Source organism: Sardina pilchardus, chromosome 11 (assembly GCF_963854185.1).
Source record: "Sardina pilchardus chromosome 11, fSarPil1.1, whole genome shotgun sequence".
Lineage (NCBI taxonomy): Eukaryota > Metazoa > Chordata > Actinopteri > Clupeiformes > Clupeidae > Sardina > Sardina pilchardus.
The window spans coordinates 23,078,074-23,094,318 of record NC_085004.1 but is presented as its reverse complement, the minus strand read 5'-3'; the positions used below and the strand labels follow the sequence as shown (position 1 = coordinate 23,094,318).

The 16,245-nt window shown below is 44.2% G+C and overlaps 1 protein-coding gene and 1 long non-coding RNA gene across 2 annotated transcripts in view; one reads left to right on the top strand and one right to left on the bottom strand.

Annotated features, from left to right (window-relative positions):
* The window catches only part of kiaa1549lb (KIAA1549-like b), a 35,963-nt gene extending 25,404 nt beyond the window's left edge, over window positions 1–10,559 (top strand). The window contains exons 14-19 of the mRNA XM_062548730.1: window positions 863–995; window positions 4,407–4,823; window positions 5,265–5,359; window positions 6,210–6,361; window positions 6,760–6,911; window positions 8,235–10,559. Coding sequence (XP_062404714.1) covers window positions 863–995; window positions 4,407–4,823; window positions 5,265–5,359; window positions 6,210–6,361; window positions 6,760–6,911; window positions 8,235–8,519 — 1,234 coding nt within the window. The 3' untranslated portion in view covers window positions 8,520–10,559. The remainder of the gene's footprint in view (window positions 1–862; window positions 996–4,406; window positions 4,824–5,264; window positions 5,360–6,209; window positions 6,362–6,759; window positions 6,912–8,234) is intronic.
* A 2,003-nt stretch (window positions 10,560–12,562) lies between these two features.
* Window positions 12,563–13,239, bottom strand: LOC134096290 (uncharacterized). The gene is made up of 2 exons (XR_009940748.1): window positions 12,877–13,239; window positions 12,563–12,668 (listed from the first exon to the last, which is right to left on the bottom strand). It is a non-coding gene; the product is annotated as an uncharacterized LOC134096290 (long non-coding RNA).
* Between the last annotated feature and the right edge of the window lie 3,006 nt (window positions 13,240–16,245).

Here is a 16,245-nt window from a genome sequence, read left to right as displayed (position 1 = left end):
CGTAGCTGGAGTGGTGGATGTTTGTTTGTGTTTGTTTTTCGCTTAATTGTATATTTTCGCGTCGGGCTCCTCTCCAGCTCGTCGAACAGTAATCTGCATCTTAATGGCCTCTTTATTCGGCGGTGAGGGAGCGCTACCAACACGACTCCTCTTCTCCGTCATGGCCCTCCGATAAGCGGATTTGACTCGTTCGCTGGGACTTGCTCTTGGGCTGCGGCGCCCGGTTCCCCTCGTCTGTTTGATCCCGCATTTGTCGCGGATGCTGCTGCCGTTGCCTGCGGTTCACGGCTCGGCTCGGTGTTAACTCTCATGCCTGTTAATTGGCCCTTTTCTCCCCGTTCGAGCCGAACGTGACAGAATTACAGCAGGAAGAAGAAGACTGATCAAGTTACACTCAAAGACAAGCAACACCTCAGTAAGCTCAGAGTAGAGCAGTGATCCCCATGTTTATACATCAGACTGGCTGCATCATTTACTCAAGTTACTGCAGTATATTGCCTACCCAGCATGGCCACGGTGGACTTGATCATGTCCTATCGGAGAGAGGAAGTTGTGTTTAATATTGATGATATTGATGCAAGCTGCATTACCAGCATGTGATATTTGTGAGAATCTCCCAACAGGCCAGCCCAGGGAACAGATGTTGAGATTTTTATCTTTTGTCTGGCACATTACTCACACGTGTGTTCTATTTCTCTCTCTCCCTCTCTCTCTCTGTCTAACTCTCTCACACCTTCTCTCTCTCTCTCTCCCTCTCTCTCTCTCTCTCTTTGTCACTCTCTCACACCTTCTCTCTCTCTCTCTCTCTCTCTCTGTGTGTGTGTGTGTGTCTCTGTGTTGTGTTCTTCGCGGCTGGATGCAGACACTCCCAGGTGAGGCACCCCGCCTACCGTAGCAGGCAGTCCCTGAACAGCCCCAGCCCTGGGGGGACGGAGATGGACCTGCTGGTCATGAGAGAGCGGCCCAGGAAGGGCATCCGCAACAGTGGCTATGACGTGAGTGCACGCACACAGTTACACCAACAATCCTCCTTTCTCTCCGCTAAACATCTGAGAATTTCAGTATGCACAGTATGCACTGTATGCACTGTCAATGCTGTATGTATGCACACTATGCACTGTCAATGCTGTATGTATGCACTGTCAATGTTGTACAGTATGTACAGTATGAACAGTATAGATTAGAATGGAAAGCATGGTGTTAAAGACAGTGACTGTGTGAAGCAATAGATCCAATGGAAACACACACTTTCCTGCAGGCAAAATACATCCAACGTGTTTTGAAAACGTAGCCGCTTTCCACCAGAGGAGCATTACTCCCCCCATCAAGATGAAATGAGTGTATGATGTACAGTACTAATCATCACACCAAGGCTGGGCGTTGTTGGGGTTTGGACCAGAAGTTGGTTGTGGCATCGGCAGACACCTTCCCTTTCTCCCCGTCATCTCTTCCATATTTTCTTAAGCTGTAACCATGGTAACAAAGCTCCCTTGTTACAGACACAATATGAAATTATGAAACATAACAACCAGCCATAGTTCCTGCCTGCTTTTAAAGATGTTTTTTTATCAACTAGAAAACCCCATCAAAGGTTTTTTTTATTGAAAAGCTTGGTGAGTAATCACAATATTTTAGATACAGCATCTGTTTTTCTTTAGTAAACAATAGCAACATGTTGCATAAACACATTAGGGTCAGCTGTACTGCTATCCATGTTAAAATAGGAATTAAATATATGTAGGCTATGTACATGTTTATAGTTCTTGACATACACAATTATTGGACACAAAATTACCACTACTACTAATAATAGTAATAAACAGAATTGAATAATAACAATTTAATAGCCATGAACATATACTGTACATTCCGTGACCCTGTAAGGAGAATTAATTATATATGGTTAATCAATATACACAAGCATGTTGTAGATACAGGTAGGTACACAAGCAAGTAGGCTAGTTAACATTGCAATAGTCTAGTTTGGAAAGAATCATGGCCTGCACAAAGCAAGTGGCTATATAAGTGGCTAGTGGCTATATTGTTTAATAAAAGGCTTGATCTAAAATCGTCTGAATAGTGTAGAGGATACACCAATATGACTCCTACTGACTCCATCTTGGATCCTGAAATGTTTACTCTTCACAAAGCGCTCCATAAAATAGCCAAATAGCAGCTGAGCCCATATACTGTATACTCACAGATAGGCCTATGTGAGTGCAGTTTGTTCCTCTTTTCACTCCGTAAGCAGGTGTTTTTTTTACTCCCTCTACAGAAGCAACATAACTCTATGTAATCTGTCTCACGCTGCTAAAAATATGTGTGGCATGGCTGTGGTTGGCCTGAGTCTATTGATTATAGTGGGGATGCATTGCTTTTGGCTGGATTACTGCGGCTCCTCCTCTCTGACCGTCTCCGTTGTGGGAGGACTGATTTATGAGATCTGATGCACGAGGCCTCCTGTGGCTCCATGCTACTTACGCTGGAAGTAGGACACAAGTGGAGAGAGAGAATGAGACTGGAAGAGAAAGAGGGGTTAGAGAAAGAGAGAGAGAGAGAGAGAGAGAGAGAGGGAGTTAGAAAAGGTCTGTGAGATGAAAGAGATAAATAAGGAACAAAAACAGGAAATGAAGAAGTAAGAAGGAGTGTGAGTGTGAGGTGAAAAGATGAAGCCGGGTAAAGCAGCTGTAGTGGGAGTCGTGCTTAATTGCGTGCCCTTGTCACACGACATTATTTAGATGATGGAAAATTTATGGAGTGGTAAGCGACTCTCATGGATGCGAAAGTCCCATGAGGCCTAACTTGTTACTCTAATGCGTAGTTTGCCTGCCGGGTGGCAGAGCTGACGGGGAAGACAGGGATGGTCGATCGTAAGGACGGCCAGGATGGTGGACGGACCGGCGCGGGCTATCAGGAGGACAACCTGGAGGCCAGACAGATGGACACGGACGATCAGGAGGTCAGACAGATGGATGTGGACGATTGATAGGTCTGACACGGCACCCTTCTAGAGTTCTGGCTGGAGGTTGATACCTCCCCAGGGGCCTGATAGGATGCCAGTAGTGAATATGTTTCGTTGACCCTCTTGGTTTGGGCTGGAATCTGTGACGAAGGCCGAACCTCTCTTGATGCTGGTGCTGTATGCAGAGCCTTTCTGGGAGTCTGGCAGGAGGCCAGTGGTGACCAGGTCTGGGAGTAGTCAATGCTGCGGTAGGTTCAGCATCCATCAACCTGCTGGTGTGGATGTGGCAGACTCGGGACAGGGCACTGCTGGACTCAGGTTCAGACACACACTCAGATACACACTCAGGAACACTCTCACATCCACTCAAACTCATAAGCTCCACTCCTACTCAGGGACACATTCACACTTAACCCAGTCACTCTCTGGAAGACATACTGTGGCTTAGGATCCACTTTGGAACACATGCACCCAGAGGTGGAAAAGTCCAGCTTCAGAAGGTAAAAGTCCAGTCATATATTGGTTCTACCTGTGCACTTACAGTAACACAGGTGAGCTCACTGATTAGCTGCTCTCCCTGGCTGAAGAGTTGTGCTAATTAGAACCAGCTGGCTTAAGTGAATGGTTGGCACAAATATGTGGTAGGAGTTTTACTCTCTGAAGCTGGACTTTTCCACCTCTGCATACAGTACACCACTTCCTGGGGCCACAGGAACCACCTCAGGCACAGCCACAATGGGAACCATCTTAGGAACCACCTCAGGTTCAGAAATCATGGCAGGAATGACCTCAGTCATTAGGAAAATGGCAGCCTTGGACACAGGGACCACCTGAGGAACTTTAGGAACAGGAACCTTGGAACCGTGATCTGGACTAGGCCAGAGACATCAATCAGGGGACAGAGATGCAGAACTTCCATGGCTCAGGGCTTCTGTAGGGGTGAGACGCTGGTCATATCACCCATTTGCAGGCTTGGCTGGCAGTTGGTCAACAGAGGTGTTTGAATCAGTTGGGGACTTAGCTTCCACCTGTAGGAAGCAACCCTCTTGGCTGTGTCAAGTTTCACTGTTACACTGACATCATGAAGATGTCATATACTGTAGACAAAAGCAGAGGTGTCTGCTATTCCTCAGTAGTAGCATCTCGTTGACTCAATGCACACCACGTACTGTATCTGCAAAGTTTAGTGAATGGTGCTGACTTACAGTAGGTTGACATGGTATAATCGATTATGCTACAAGATCAACACAAATGTATACAAAGTGGGAAGGTAAGAAGAGAGTGTATGCAAAGGTGTAAGAGTATTTTTTGTGTATTGTGTGTTGTTTGTGGTCAATGTGTTTGTTTGAATTGGTGTTCCTGAAGTATCAACTGCTTTGGTTATTCAAATATCTGTCCAATGCTCTCTCTTGCTCTCTCCATCTTGCCTGTCCCTGTCTCTCAGACCGAACCCGAGATCATCGAGGAGACAAACGTGGACCGGCTGATGAGCCACCGCAGCTATGGTTACGGCCGGCAGGTCAAGGGTCACTCGGAGACGTCCACGCTGAGCTCGCAGCCCTCCATCGACGAGGTGCGGCAGCAGATGCACCTGCTGCTGGAGGAGGCCTTCAGCCTGGCCTCGGCCGGACACTCGTCCTCCACCGCCGGCCGCCACCAACACCCCCAGCACCCCCAGGCCCTCCCCCAGCACCCCCACAACCCCCACCACCAGCTGGGGCCCTACAACCCGGGGCCGCCCATCCCCTACTCCGAGGTGGTGACCAGCGCTCCGGGCACCATGAGCCGAAACCAAAGAGCGCTGCAGTGGGTGCCGGCCGGGTACGGGCCAGACCTGTACCAGTGCAGTCTTCCCAAGCCCGTGAGTCCGTCTTCAGCCCTGCACACATGGACGACTGGCTCCTGTACTGTTTCAGTGGGAGGGGGAGGGGGTAACAGGGGAGCTACACCAGACGTGACAGTTGCGCGTACATTAAAAAAAAGTCTTCTAAAATGGATTTTACGCGTTGCTAACAGAACGCTTCAGTTAAGCGCCTGTAAGGATGTTTTTATAGGGTCTGATGGTCTTTTATCACATATGGTAGCATAAGGCTAAGTTCTGAGTTCAAAATAATCGTTTCAGTTCAAGTAACTGTAAAAAAAAATGCCGTGCTTCCAAACATACAGATAATAAACGAATAAAAACACATTTGAATAGGGGAATAAATCTCATTTGAACAGAGAACATGCATTAAATTGCTCCTATTCCCTCCTTCCTCAGTGGACTGGTAGGCTCATGAGTGTGCCATTATTCTCCTCTCAGGCTTTCAGATTCACTCAGCTTCCTGACATGGCTATGGGGTCCCCCCCTCCTCCCATTCCACCCAGGACAGGCCCTCCTGGGACATCACTGAGGCGGTGAGATAAGACACACACACACACACACACACACACACACACACACACACAAACTTACAGACACACATGCACATGCAAACACACACACACACACACACACACACAAACATACAGACACACACATGCACATGCAAACACACACACACACACACACAAACATACAGACACACACATGCACATGCAAACACACGCACGCACGCCCGCACGCACGCACGCAAGCACGCACGCACGCACACACACACACACACACAAACATACAGACACACACATGCACATGCAAATACACACACACGCACACACAAAAACATACAGACACACACATGCACATGCAAACACACACACACACACACAAACATACAGACACACACATGCACATGCAAACATATACACACGGACACACACAGACACACACACAAACATACAAACACACACATGCACATGCACATGGAAACACAAACACGTTCATGTGAGCCCACATGCCTATGTCCACACACACACACACACACACATTAGACACTCTGAAAATGGTCAGTCCCTGCAACTGATATTAGCATAGTGGTCAGTGACCTCGTCTGGTTCTTATCACTGCACGCTGAAATATTGCCTGGGCCGGGACAAAAATATTCTGTTAGTTAGTCCTTCACAGACATGGCTGATTTTAGTGCTACACGACAATGTAAATTTGAATCCCGTATCAGTGTACTTGAAAATGACATGAATACCAATGACTATTGTGGGGGTGCCACAGGGACATTTGTTGTGCGGCATCTTCAGTTTGATTAGGTAACAGTGCCACCTAGTGGCCACGCTGTGTCACTGCTGGTATCTCACTGTCACTTCTTCCCCTCAGCTCTTCATCTGACCTTGGGCCGAAGGCGCGGAGTGTAGAGTCCTCTGTCACTGACGTGCCGAGTCAGCATGACAGCGCCCCCTACGTGCCAGTCAGCAGAGCCGCGCTCCCCTCAGTTACCACTGACCAGCCCCTGCCACTCAACCACTCAGGTGAATGTGATCGCCTCCAGTGTGTGTGTGTGTGTGTGTGTGTGTGTGTGTGTGTGTGTGTGTACGTGAGTGTGAGAGAGAGAGAAAGAGAGAGAAATAGAGAGAGAGAGAGAGAGAGAGAGAGAGAGAGACAGAGAGAGAAAGATAGAGAGAGTGGGAGGGATGTTATGTCATCTCCCTTTCAGTCAAGTCAGGCACTACTTTGATACTGAAACTGCAAACTGCCAGCTTGAACTAAAGTAACCTCTGTGTGGGCATTTCTCAGTCTGTTTTCCTTTTTTTAATTTCCAGCTCATAAATAGCCGTGACTTAACACCTCATTCCAAGCTGCGTCTCTACCTCATATCCAATGCTGTGCTTCATTTAAGACTAATCTAAATCTTTCCCCCCTCCTGCAGGAAACCCAATTTCTGCAGTCTATGCCATCCCGGCTACTCGCCCCGGCTACCCAGGATACTTCCTGTCCACCCCGCCGTCCTCCTACCACAGCCCATCCTGGATGTCCTACCCGCCTGAGCCTGAGGACTTGCCTCCACAGTGGGCTGAATCTGTAAGCCACCTCCCCTCCTCTCATAGCCATCTCCAGTAGCCTACTGTACATGGCAGGCTCCCCCAAATCCTGCTCCAGTTGGGACTCAAGTCCTGGATGTTTCAGACTCAGCCAGAGAGCTTTCAATGATTTTTATTTTGTTTGATATCAATACGAATAAAGCTTATGTTAAATATCAATAGTGTTCAGAATCACTTTAATGTCTGAGCATCCTCAGAAACTAGCCTGTCTGGTGAATATTCTCCCTTCTCCTTCTCCCAAGAAACATAATTATTTTCATTTGCAGTATACTTAATTCTTCAGTAATAACAGTGAGTTTTCCTGCCCTGTTGAATGTTAGGTTGTGTGATCAAATTCCTGTGTCCATCCTTTTCTTATGTCCCTCATAAGAAAAGTCACATCTCCAGGCTTTGCGATCAATGAAGCGTCTGAGATGGTTGTGTAATCTGAGATTAATTTTCGAGTGTCCCTCCCTGAAATCAGTGGGAACGATCACTGCTTTGTACTGTACTGAACGGAGCGTTGATAATGAGGATGTTGAAGATGAAAAGATCAAACCCAGGACAGCATCCTCAGAGAATCAGGATTGCTCTCAGTTGTGTTTCTTCATCTGTGAAACGTCTTCCCCCCATCCTAAATGAGAGAGAGAGAGAGAAATGGGGTGGGCCATTCTTTCTTTGTCAGATGTCTTTTTCAGCCATGTGGCAAACCCTCTGTTTTTTTAATGTTCTTCTACTTTATATCCCTGTTTTGTGTCTGCCTGTTTCAACCAAATGCCTTCACGCAGTGTCTTTTTACAGAACCAGTGTCATTTAGAAACCATTTGCTGAACTGAATTTATCGCTGGCGTTGAGTGGACTCAGCAAAATACCGGGGTAGTTGAGCACATTTCTTTAAACGAACACATCTTCCCTCTTTTTTGTTTCTTTGTTGAGTTTGAAATTCTTTTCGAGTTTTTGTGTGTTGTTGTCATGCCACCTTGTTCCGATCAAAACAGTAATCCATTGCTGATTTCAAACGTTCCGTTTGAATGAAAAGTCACAAATATTTTGGTGTTAGACGTTTGAGTTTTCTTCCCATCTTTGAGTTTTTTAACCGTGACTTTAGTCTTTGTGCTTGTGTATGTTGTCTCCTTTTTCACTCATCTGAATATAAATATGAGCAATATGGTGCAAAAAAAGAAAACTCACTCAAGCAAAAAAAAAAGACTACTCTCACTCTAAGACTAACAGTAGCATACTACAGTGAAATGCACTGTATGTCAAGTGTCAAGCCTGAAATGTAGCATCGTCAGGTTGACAACCTCGTCCATCTTTCTTCCAGGTGCCGTTGCCAGGTTACGCCGAGGCCTTTCCGCATCCCCGCTACCCCCAGGGCAGCCCACTGTTACAGCACTACGGGCAGCCACCATTAGCCCTGGGAGGCTTGGAGCGCCCCACGTCTGCCTCCACCGTGGTCTCTCACCAGAGCCTAGCCGACCCGCTGGATCTCCCCGTGCCCGACAACCCCCTCACCAACCTCTCCACGTCTGCCTTGGTCAAAGCCATCCGCGAGGAGGTGGCCAAGCTGGCCAAGAAGCAAACAGACATGTTTGAGTTCCAGGTCTAGAACTCCCTCTAGTCAGCAGAAGACTGCGCAGCAAATTCTTTAAAAGGGAGAGACTGCTGCAGACCTGAGCAACACACAACACTGAACTCAGAGGTTTGTATAGATTCATGCGCTCCCGTTTGGGGTGAGCAGAAAATAGTTATCTCTGTTTGAATTTCACAATGTACTCGTTTTCTTGCAGAACAAACCTGTTGTATGTCAAGCATTTCAGTCAGCTTTACTGTGGGCTGTCTTTGACTTTTTGGCTTTTCCCCCATTTGTTCAACAGCATTGTAAAATAGCATTCAAATCATAAATGTGTTGGTTGGAACTGAAAGGAACTGATTTTCACATGAAAACCAAAGCATTACAGTGAATTTATACTTTCAACCTATCACCCGCCCGTGAATATTCCATATTCAGTTAGCATTTAAGTTTCCATTTTGTTGCGATTTACAGTATAGACATGCTAATGTGCAGAAGCCTGAATCAAAGAATTGGTACTTTTCTAATGCTCATGGGGGTTAACATTAGTAATATCTGATTATAAGAAATGATTACTGTATACTCTACATCGTGTTTAAATGGCCATATTTGTCTTGAGTGTACAAAACGAAAAATGTTTGGGAATCAAAAGAGATTATAAGCCAGAGACTATAAATTATAGTTTTGTGGATACAAGTTCAAAAAGTCTGATATGTTGAAAGTTACATTTGGACCTGCTGTGGCTTCCCCTAGGAGTTAGAAAATTACATTTCTTGTTTGACCAAGTGCATGCTGCTGCAGTGTATTTGACTCAAAGGCTTTATGTACGTACGTGCTGTCTTCTCCATGCCCTATAGGCTGTCCCGTAGTAAATATTTCTTTGCATTAAATTGTGAATGTGTTACAAGAGCGAACTCTTTGGAAATGATTGTATTGTAACTCCCATTAAGGTCAGTGGAAATGCACTTTATTTTCTAAGTATAGATCCATTGTTTTCTGTTAATCCTGTCAACATCAAAATGAAAAGATTTGTGTGGTGATTACTGAATACTGCTTTGCAACACGGTGAGCAATATTCAAAAGGCCTGAAGAATACGATCTGTAGATGCTGTGCTATCTTGACACATGGCCTAGAATAAGGATTTACTTACTCTCTGTGAACTAGAGAAACAGAGAACTACAGTAACTGGCCTAAGAAGTGTATTTTTTTTCTGAGATGACGCCTGCACAGTGAAGTAGTCTTGGATGCAAATTTTTGCAGATGTGTAGAAAGATTGATGTTTGCCATGAGGGAGACTCCTCTTCTTTTAAGACCCATTTTTTTTTTTAACAAAACAGCTGAGTGTATGTCATTTATACATGTGGATGACTTATACAGTCTGTAAGAAAGAAGGCCATGCAAGAATGTGGCCACTTGATTCACAATGAAATGGGGAAAATGTCTTTTGTGTTGTTTGTCAAGTGTCATGTCACACATCTTATTTTCTCAGGTTCCCTTTTGGAACTTTTACACCAGTATTGGTGCTGGTTTGTAAATAGGTAAGAAATCAAATCAATTCTTGAAGTTATTTCACTCTTCAGCACTTTGCTGATGGGTTAACCTTTTTTTCCGTTATTATAGGAATTTCATAATGATGATACTGTCATACCTTGAGATGGACAATATCATATCTGTTAGAAGTAAAGACTTTGAATTGTTTTCTTCCTGTATGCTGTACATGGATCTTAAAGCTGCTGTAGGTGGTCTGACTATTGTTTGACACTCAAAATGATTGGCGTATAGATTTGCTCATCTCCTTAGAGAGGTCATGATTGGTTAACATAGCTGTACCATATTGAGAGTTTTGTATCTGATTACAGAGCACAGGAGAGTCCTAGACATACATTTCTCTCATAGAGCTTATTTTAGAGATATAGCAATAGCCGTCAGAAAGTAAAGACAGTGTCCTACCAATATCACTTACAACAGCTTTAAGGGAGACACTTGTTAATTTGTAAGAGCCCAGAGTAATGTTGATTTTTAATCTTCTTGAAACCAGTGAGCCAATAAAATGGACTGAATGAAAATATGGAAAATGGTTTATGATATTATTTCCACATCAAATGATTTCTTTTCTTATTTTTAGTGTCAGTTAACTATAATTACCCTGACACAAACACACAATTACTCACAGATGCTCTCTCTCTCTCTCTCTCACAAACACGCATACACACGGGCGCATGCTCGCATGCACACACACACACACACACACACACACACACACACACACACACACATGCAGACACGCATACATATGTAAACAAATTCACACATCAGTAATATTTGTCTATCCATTACTCATTTCTTGTGAGCTGTTTAACTGAACACTGAAATTGTAATAAGCCACTCAAAGATGAGAAGAATTTAAGGCCGAATGACAGCTGCACTCCCACTCGTGCCATATTGCTTAAATATTTTACTCTTCTCCTCCTGTCATTATCTGTGACTCAGCACACTGCAGTCCCTGATGTTGTTTGTGATTGTGGCTGCCTCCCTTCTCAGCTGCTGGGCCTTTCACTCTATGTCCTCCCTCTCTGCTGTCTGAGAGGGGGTGATGGGCTCACCTCACTGCAGTGGAATGCCCTGGCTGCTATACCTGTTGCCCAGCAGCAGCATCATCATCACCTGTGCTGCTGGTGTTCTGGTTTGGTGCACACGTTGACACACCTGGGAGACCTTGCCCGTCTTTGGCTCTCAGCTGCAGAACTGAGCCGGAACATTTCCCTGGATTCTTGTTCCTGGCACTTTTATCTGTGCACTGTGAGTTCAGAGAAAACATGGTAAGGTCAATACTAAACATATCATTAAATTACAGCCGTGGCGGTATCCGTTACCATCCCCACTCCCACTCGTGTCATATTGCTTAAATATTATTATTAGACACAGGGCAGTGAAGGCTTGCTGTCTCAAGCTTGTCGTCCAGTCACCTTCAGAGGTAGGCTGGGTGAACCCTGCCTGAACTTCCGGGGAATTTGAATTTCGCCCGGCAGCTCAGGCTGGATACCAGCAGGTCTAATTCCTCTGCATACTGCCTTTGGCTCCAATCAGAACCTTTGGCTCCAATCAGAAACTACCATACTCTAGTCCTGGCACGCTATTGGCCGGTGATGACGCTCCGAAAACAAAACTTAAGCGACGCGAAGTGCAGTAGAAACAAAGCGCAGTCTCGCCAGACTAATGTTCAATCTAAAAAGATTGAGTTTAGTATGGTGATAACCTGACTACTTCAGAGGCTCAGGCCACACAGATGCTGCTAACCTCCACCATGGCCACTGGGAAAGAGGGAGGAGTGAGGAAAAGGGAGGGAGAGAGACATAATATGGCAAGAGAGAGACAGATAGCAAGAGAGAGGCGAAAACAGAGAAAAGTGTCAAAAAGAGAGGCAAAGAATAAAAGCTAGACTTCTTGCAGACAAGAAACACTTTTATCAGACCTACACAACGCGTCTCACATTCAAAAACAGGCAACCACCAAGGGGCTCCGAATCAACTGTCTACTCACAGCTGATTACTGTAAGATAATTGATATGGGGATGTGTGAGCCACAGTAGCAATGGCCAAAGCAGTTTGCAGAGTGTGTTTTGTGGGTATGATATATCTAGGCTGATGTCAAATCCAACACCACCTACATGTACCTGAAAGCACCCACCTTCATTTGCTGATATGAAATAATCAATGATCATGTTAGCCTGTAATGTATTAGGCATACAATAGTCAGAATTACAGAGGCCTATATGAAACATTTGAGGATGAGGAATCTTATTTCATGCCTTGGCCAAAATGTAGGCCTATGTAGGCCTACTATTACTACTTCTTTTTTGTGACCTTAGGCAAGTTGGTTGTTTTCAGTGTTTGTGTGATTGCACAAGGTGCAACATGGTGGAAGAAGAATCCAGGCTAGACTAATCTACGGTGCGAAATATTTGGCGCAGGATGTCTGTGCTGGTGGTGCCATTTTAGTGACACTTTTGCATTCATTAATAGTCTAAGTTGCAGTTTAACACAAATATATACATCATAAACCGACAGAAATATGTAATAAAAAAAATAAATAATTTTAATACATTGATGATGGATTTTCTAGTATAGGTCTTCTTAATCTTATTCTTCTCAGATGCACATCCATCTCACTTAGAAAGAAATTCTCTGAAAGAAGAAACAACGTTAATTGTTAAAAGAATCTCTAATTATCTCAGTATCATAGGCTATATGGCCTGCTACAGGTTGATAGCCTATTTCGGCTGCTTAGGCCTAATTTACTTTGACAGCCGTGTCCTCATTAGCGTAGGGCTACCGAAAACCTTTACCCAAAATATACATGCTACATTTGAACGACTTTTGATAACACACATACTTCCTTGATTGTCGCCACGTTCTCCTATGATTTTTAACAACTCGATCTCCACCAAGCGAATGCCCAGTTCACTGAAGACATCCTGGTAAGTCGTCGACAACCAAGAAGGACCCTTACTAGGCGGACAGAAGGCATCAAGCGGTTGGTATTCAGCTATTGAGAGCTTGCTTGTTTCTGGCCAAGGTACGGGTTCAAACAGCTGTTCGGATCTCTGAGAATTGTTGAAAGTCAAGCTGGACCAAATATCAGATGATGTGCTGGAAGAGTCGTGCACAGAGGGGAAGAACTGGTGATTGCCGCTCATCTTGTTTGAATAACTTTGTGTTTTGGTTCGAAATGGCAATTTAGAACACACAAGCTTCATACAAGTCTATTCCATTCAGCGTCGTCACCTGTTCAGTAGCGCTGATCTCACCACAAACCGGATTTGTCCTGTGTGCCCTGTAGTAGGCCTTCTACTTTATTCTGAACCGAAAAACTTTTAAAATAGTTTCTAATGGCTGATTCATTTGAATTGTAGATATATCTGGGGGACAACAGGCTCTTTAAAAAATAAAATAAAAATAAAACATAGACCTTGCTTGTCATAAGTAGCCTAGGCCTAACATGTTTGATCGTATCCATCACTTGGTTATGGTCAGAGCCATAGAAAGAGATTTGCGACTCTCTAAAAAAACTGTGCTGAATGGCTGAGTCGCATTTCTGGATGCTGGAGACTACTGACCAAGAGACTGACTGTTATTAGCTCCAAAACAACTCCCATAACCTGGAAACTGGCATGGGAAAGCGCTGCCATTTTTCCACGGTTTCTTATTTGAGTGTTGCAACTCTGTTTTATCTAACGCTCTGGTTATGGTGTTCCCTGTATCCATGAGTTTCATACTGTATGGTCCCTTTCCACAGGTGTATCACTGCTACTCTTACACCCTGTTGTTATGCCCTGGACTGTCTCAGGGGCACCTTTACCAAGTCTGTGCCTTGGGTCAAGTCTGGTTTGGTTGACCCTGGCCTTGTAGCTTGGTTAGCATCCAGACATTCTCAGAGGGTGGGTCTGTAAAAGGTTAAGAGACTTCCAGCAAGGTTGTAACTAGCAGTGAAATTAAAATTTAATCGGTGCATTAAACTCTTACCAAATCATTTCAGACAAGTGTAACAATCTCATAAACAAAAGTTTTAATGAAGTTATTTACTCAGTTCCATGTTCCAGAAATACACGTCCATGCCGGATTAGTGATTGTACTTGCTTGTTGGTGTTTTAGGGACATTGCCAATGGGCTTCAATGGCCTCTCAGCCACACGGACCTGCAGAGGAAATCCCATATTTCGAGCATCCCAAGATTCGTATGGTTGGGCCTATCTATTCCCAGGCTACTGGCTAAGTAAGTATAAAAAGCAAACACACACACACACACACACACACACACACACACACACACACACACACACACACAGTATCTATATAGCCTAATCTTGCATTGTTTGGCACTTTGTATTGGCAACTTGAGCGCGCTGTCTTTCCTTGTCTCACCACTTGGGGCCAGCATAACCAAACACTTGAGCGGAGAAGTAATAAGGGATCCAATTAACTGAAGGACTGGCTGCTAACTCTCGGTGGAGCTCATTGGCCCTTGCTGAAGGACCCTCAGGAGTAGCATCCACCCTGGCTCATTTTACAAAGGCCTCCCTCATACTGTATTTTACGTCACTTCCCTCATCCCTTGCCTTAAGATGCAAGTTTAATGACTCCCCAAGAGGTAAGGTCATTATTAATATCCCAGCCTACCTCTAAGACTGCGACCTCGCCGCTATCCCATGTCTCCTCATCTGCACAGGACTTTTGTTCATGGTTTGTCCAACGTCACTTCCTCTGTCTCACTTAGATCTAAAGTACTGTTCTGGTCGTCTTTCGGATGCTGTTGTGGGTGTGTAACAAACTGAGTTTCTTTGGCTGCAAATGCAGTAATTTTGCCCTAGACAGTAATAGAGGTAGAAACAACTGCAGAACACCCTGTTAAGGGCCATCATAAAAGAAAGAAGTGATGCGATTTTCTTACCTATAGGTGTTTTTTCCCCCATCGCAACTCGAGGAAGTGTCTACTGCTCCCTTTTCAACAGAAGTGCAAGCAGGGTCTAGTGGATTTATGGACACATCTCTGGTGTGGTCTTAGATAACATGTTTGGTCAAGGCTTTTTTCTTACTATTAAGTCCATTCAGGTTGATAGGTGTGAAAGCTTTTCCAAGCTGTAAAAAATGAGGTGTGGAGTCTAGCTCCTACAGTATGACAGCAGTCTGGTCTTATTTGATTCCTCAAACCAGGACACATTTTGTACATATGTAGAGTGTCACTAGTCTCCATTTTCCCCAAAATGAGACGAAAGGAGGTGGTCAGTGGAATAAATTCTTACATTTACTTCTGACAATAAGTAAAAGGCCAATATTAAGTGCTAATCCAACCACTAGAGACTTTGGACATTAACTGTGACAACAGGCAATTAATTCAAGCTTGAACTAAGGCTTGAATAGAGGTCTGATTACTGTGGTGAAGATTCAGTGGAGCAGCAGCTTGAACTGTTCTGCGCTTTCATTATTAAGAGATGACCCTTCTCTCTGTGTGAGGTCTTAAGATAGTCATCTGTCTACTCACAGAGCTTATCAATGAGGTCTTAAGGCATCGTGCCACATTTAGGAAAGTAAAGCTCACTGTGAGTGAGAAAGTTTGTGTTGCTGTGTATGTATGAGACATCTTGTGTTCATGATAATTAAGGTAAATGGCATATTTCAATGAACATTTAGAAAGAATGAAGTTCATTAAATGATATTATGTAAATTACCATTAGAACCAGTTTTGCTGTAAAAATAATTGAATATAGAGTATGTTGGTATACAGTAGAGTAATAATTGAATAGAGTATGTTGGAATGCATTGTATAAAATGTATTGTATTGTTATTGAAAAATGCACTTCAGGCTAGGGTTAGAATTAGAGAGGACTATATTAACATACACTTTCATGAGAACTGTCTGGTGCTACTTATATCTCAGTCATGTTCACTATAATGAGGACATTGAGCATGAAGTAGGATTAATCCCCCACCCCAGGAACTCCCTCTAAGAGATGAATCTGACTCTGTGGTCACAGCTGTTTAGGCACTCATCCAGACCATCTTTATCAATTATCATTCACCACCAATATACGCCCATCATAAAACCTGGTGACAAGACAGCTGTTTAATTGTAGCAGAGTAGTCCAGTCTCACTGATTGAAGGGGCAGTTAACTTTCACTCCTCATGATTTGTGGCCGTGTGGGCATATTGTGTGATACAGTACAAGCAGCCTGATACATGAAGACTGCCAGTATGGATGACTATA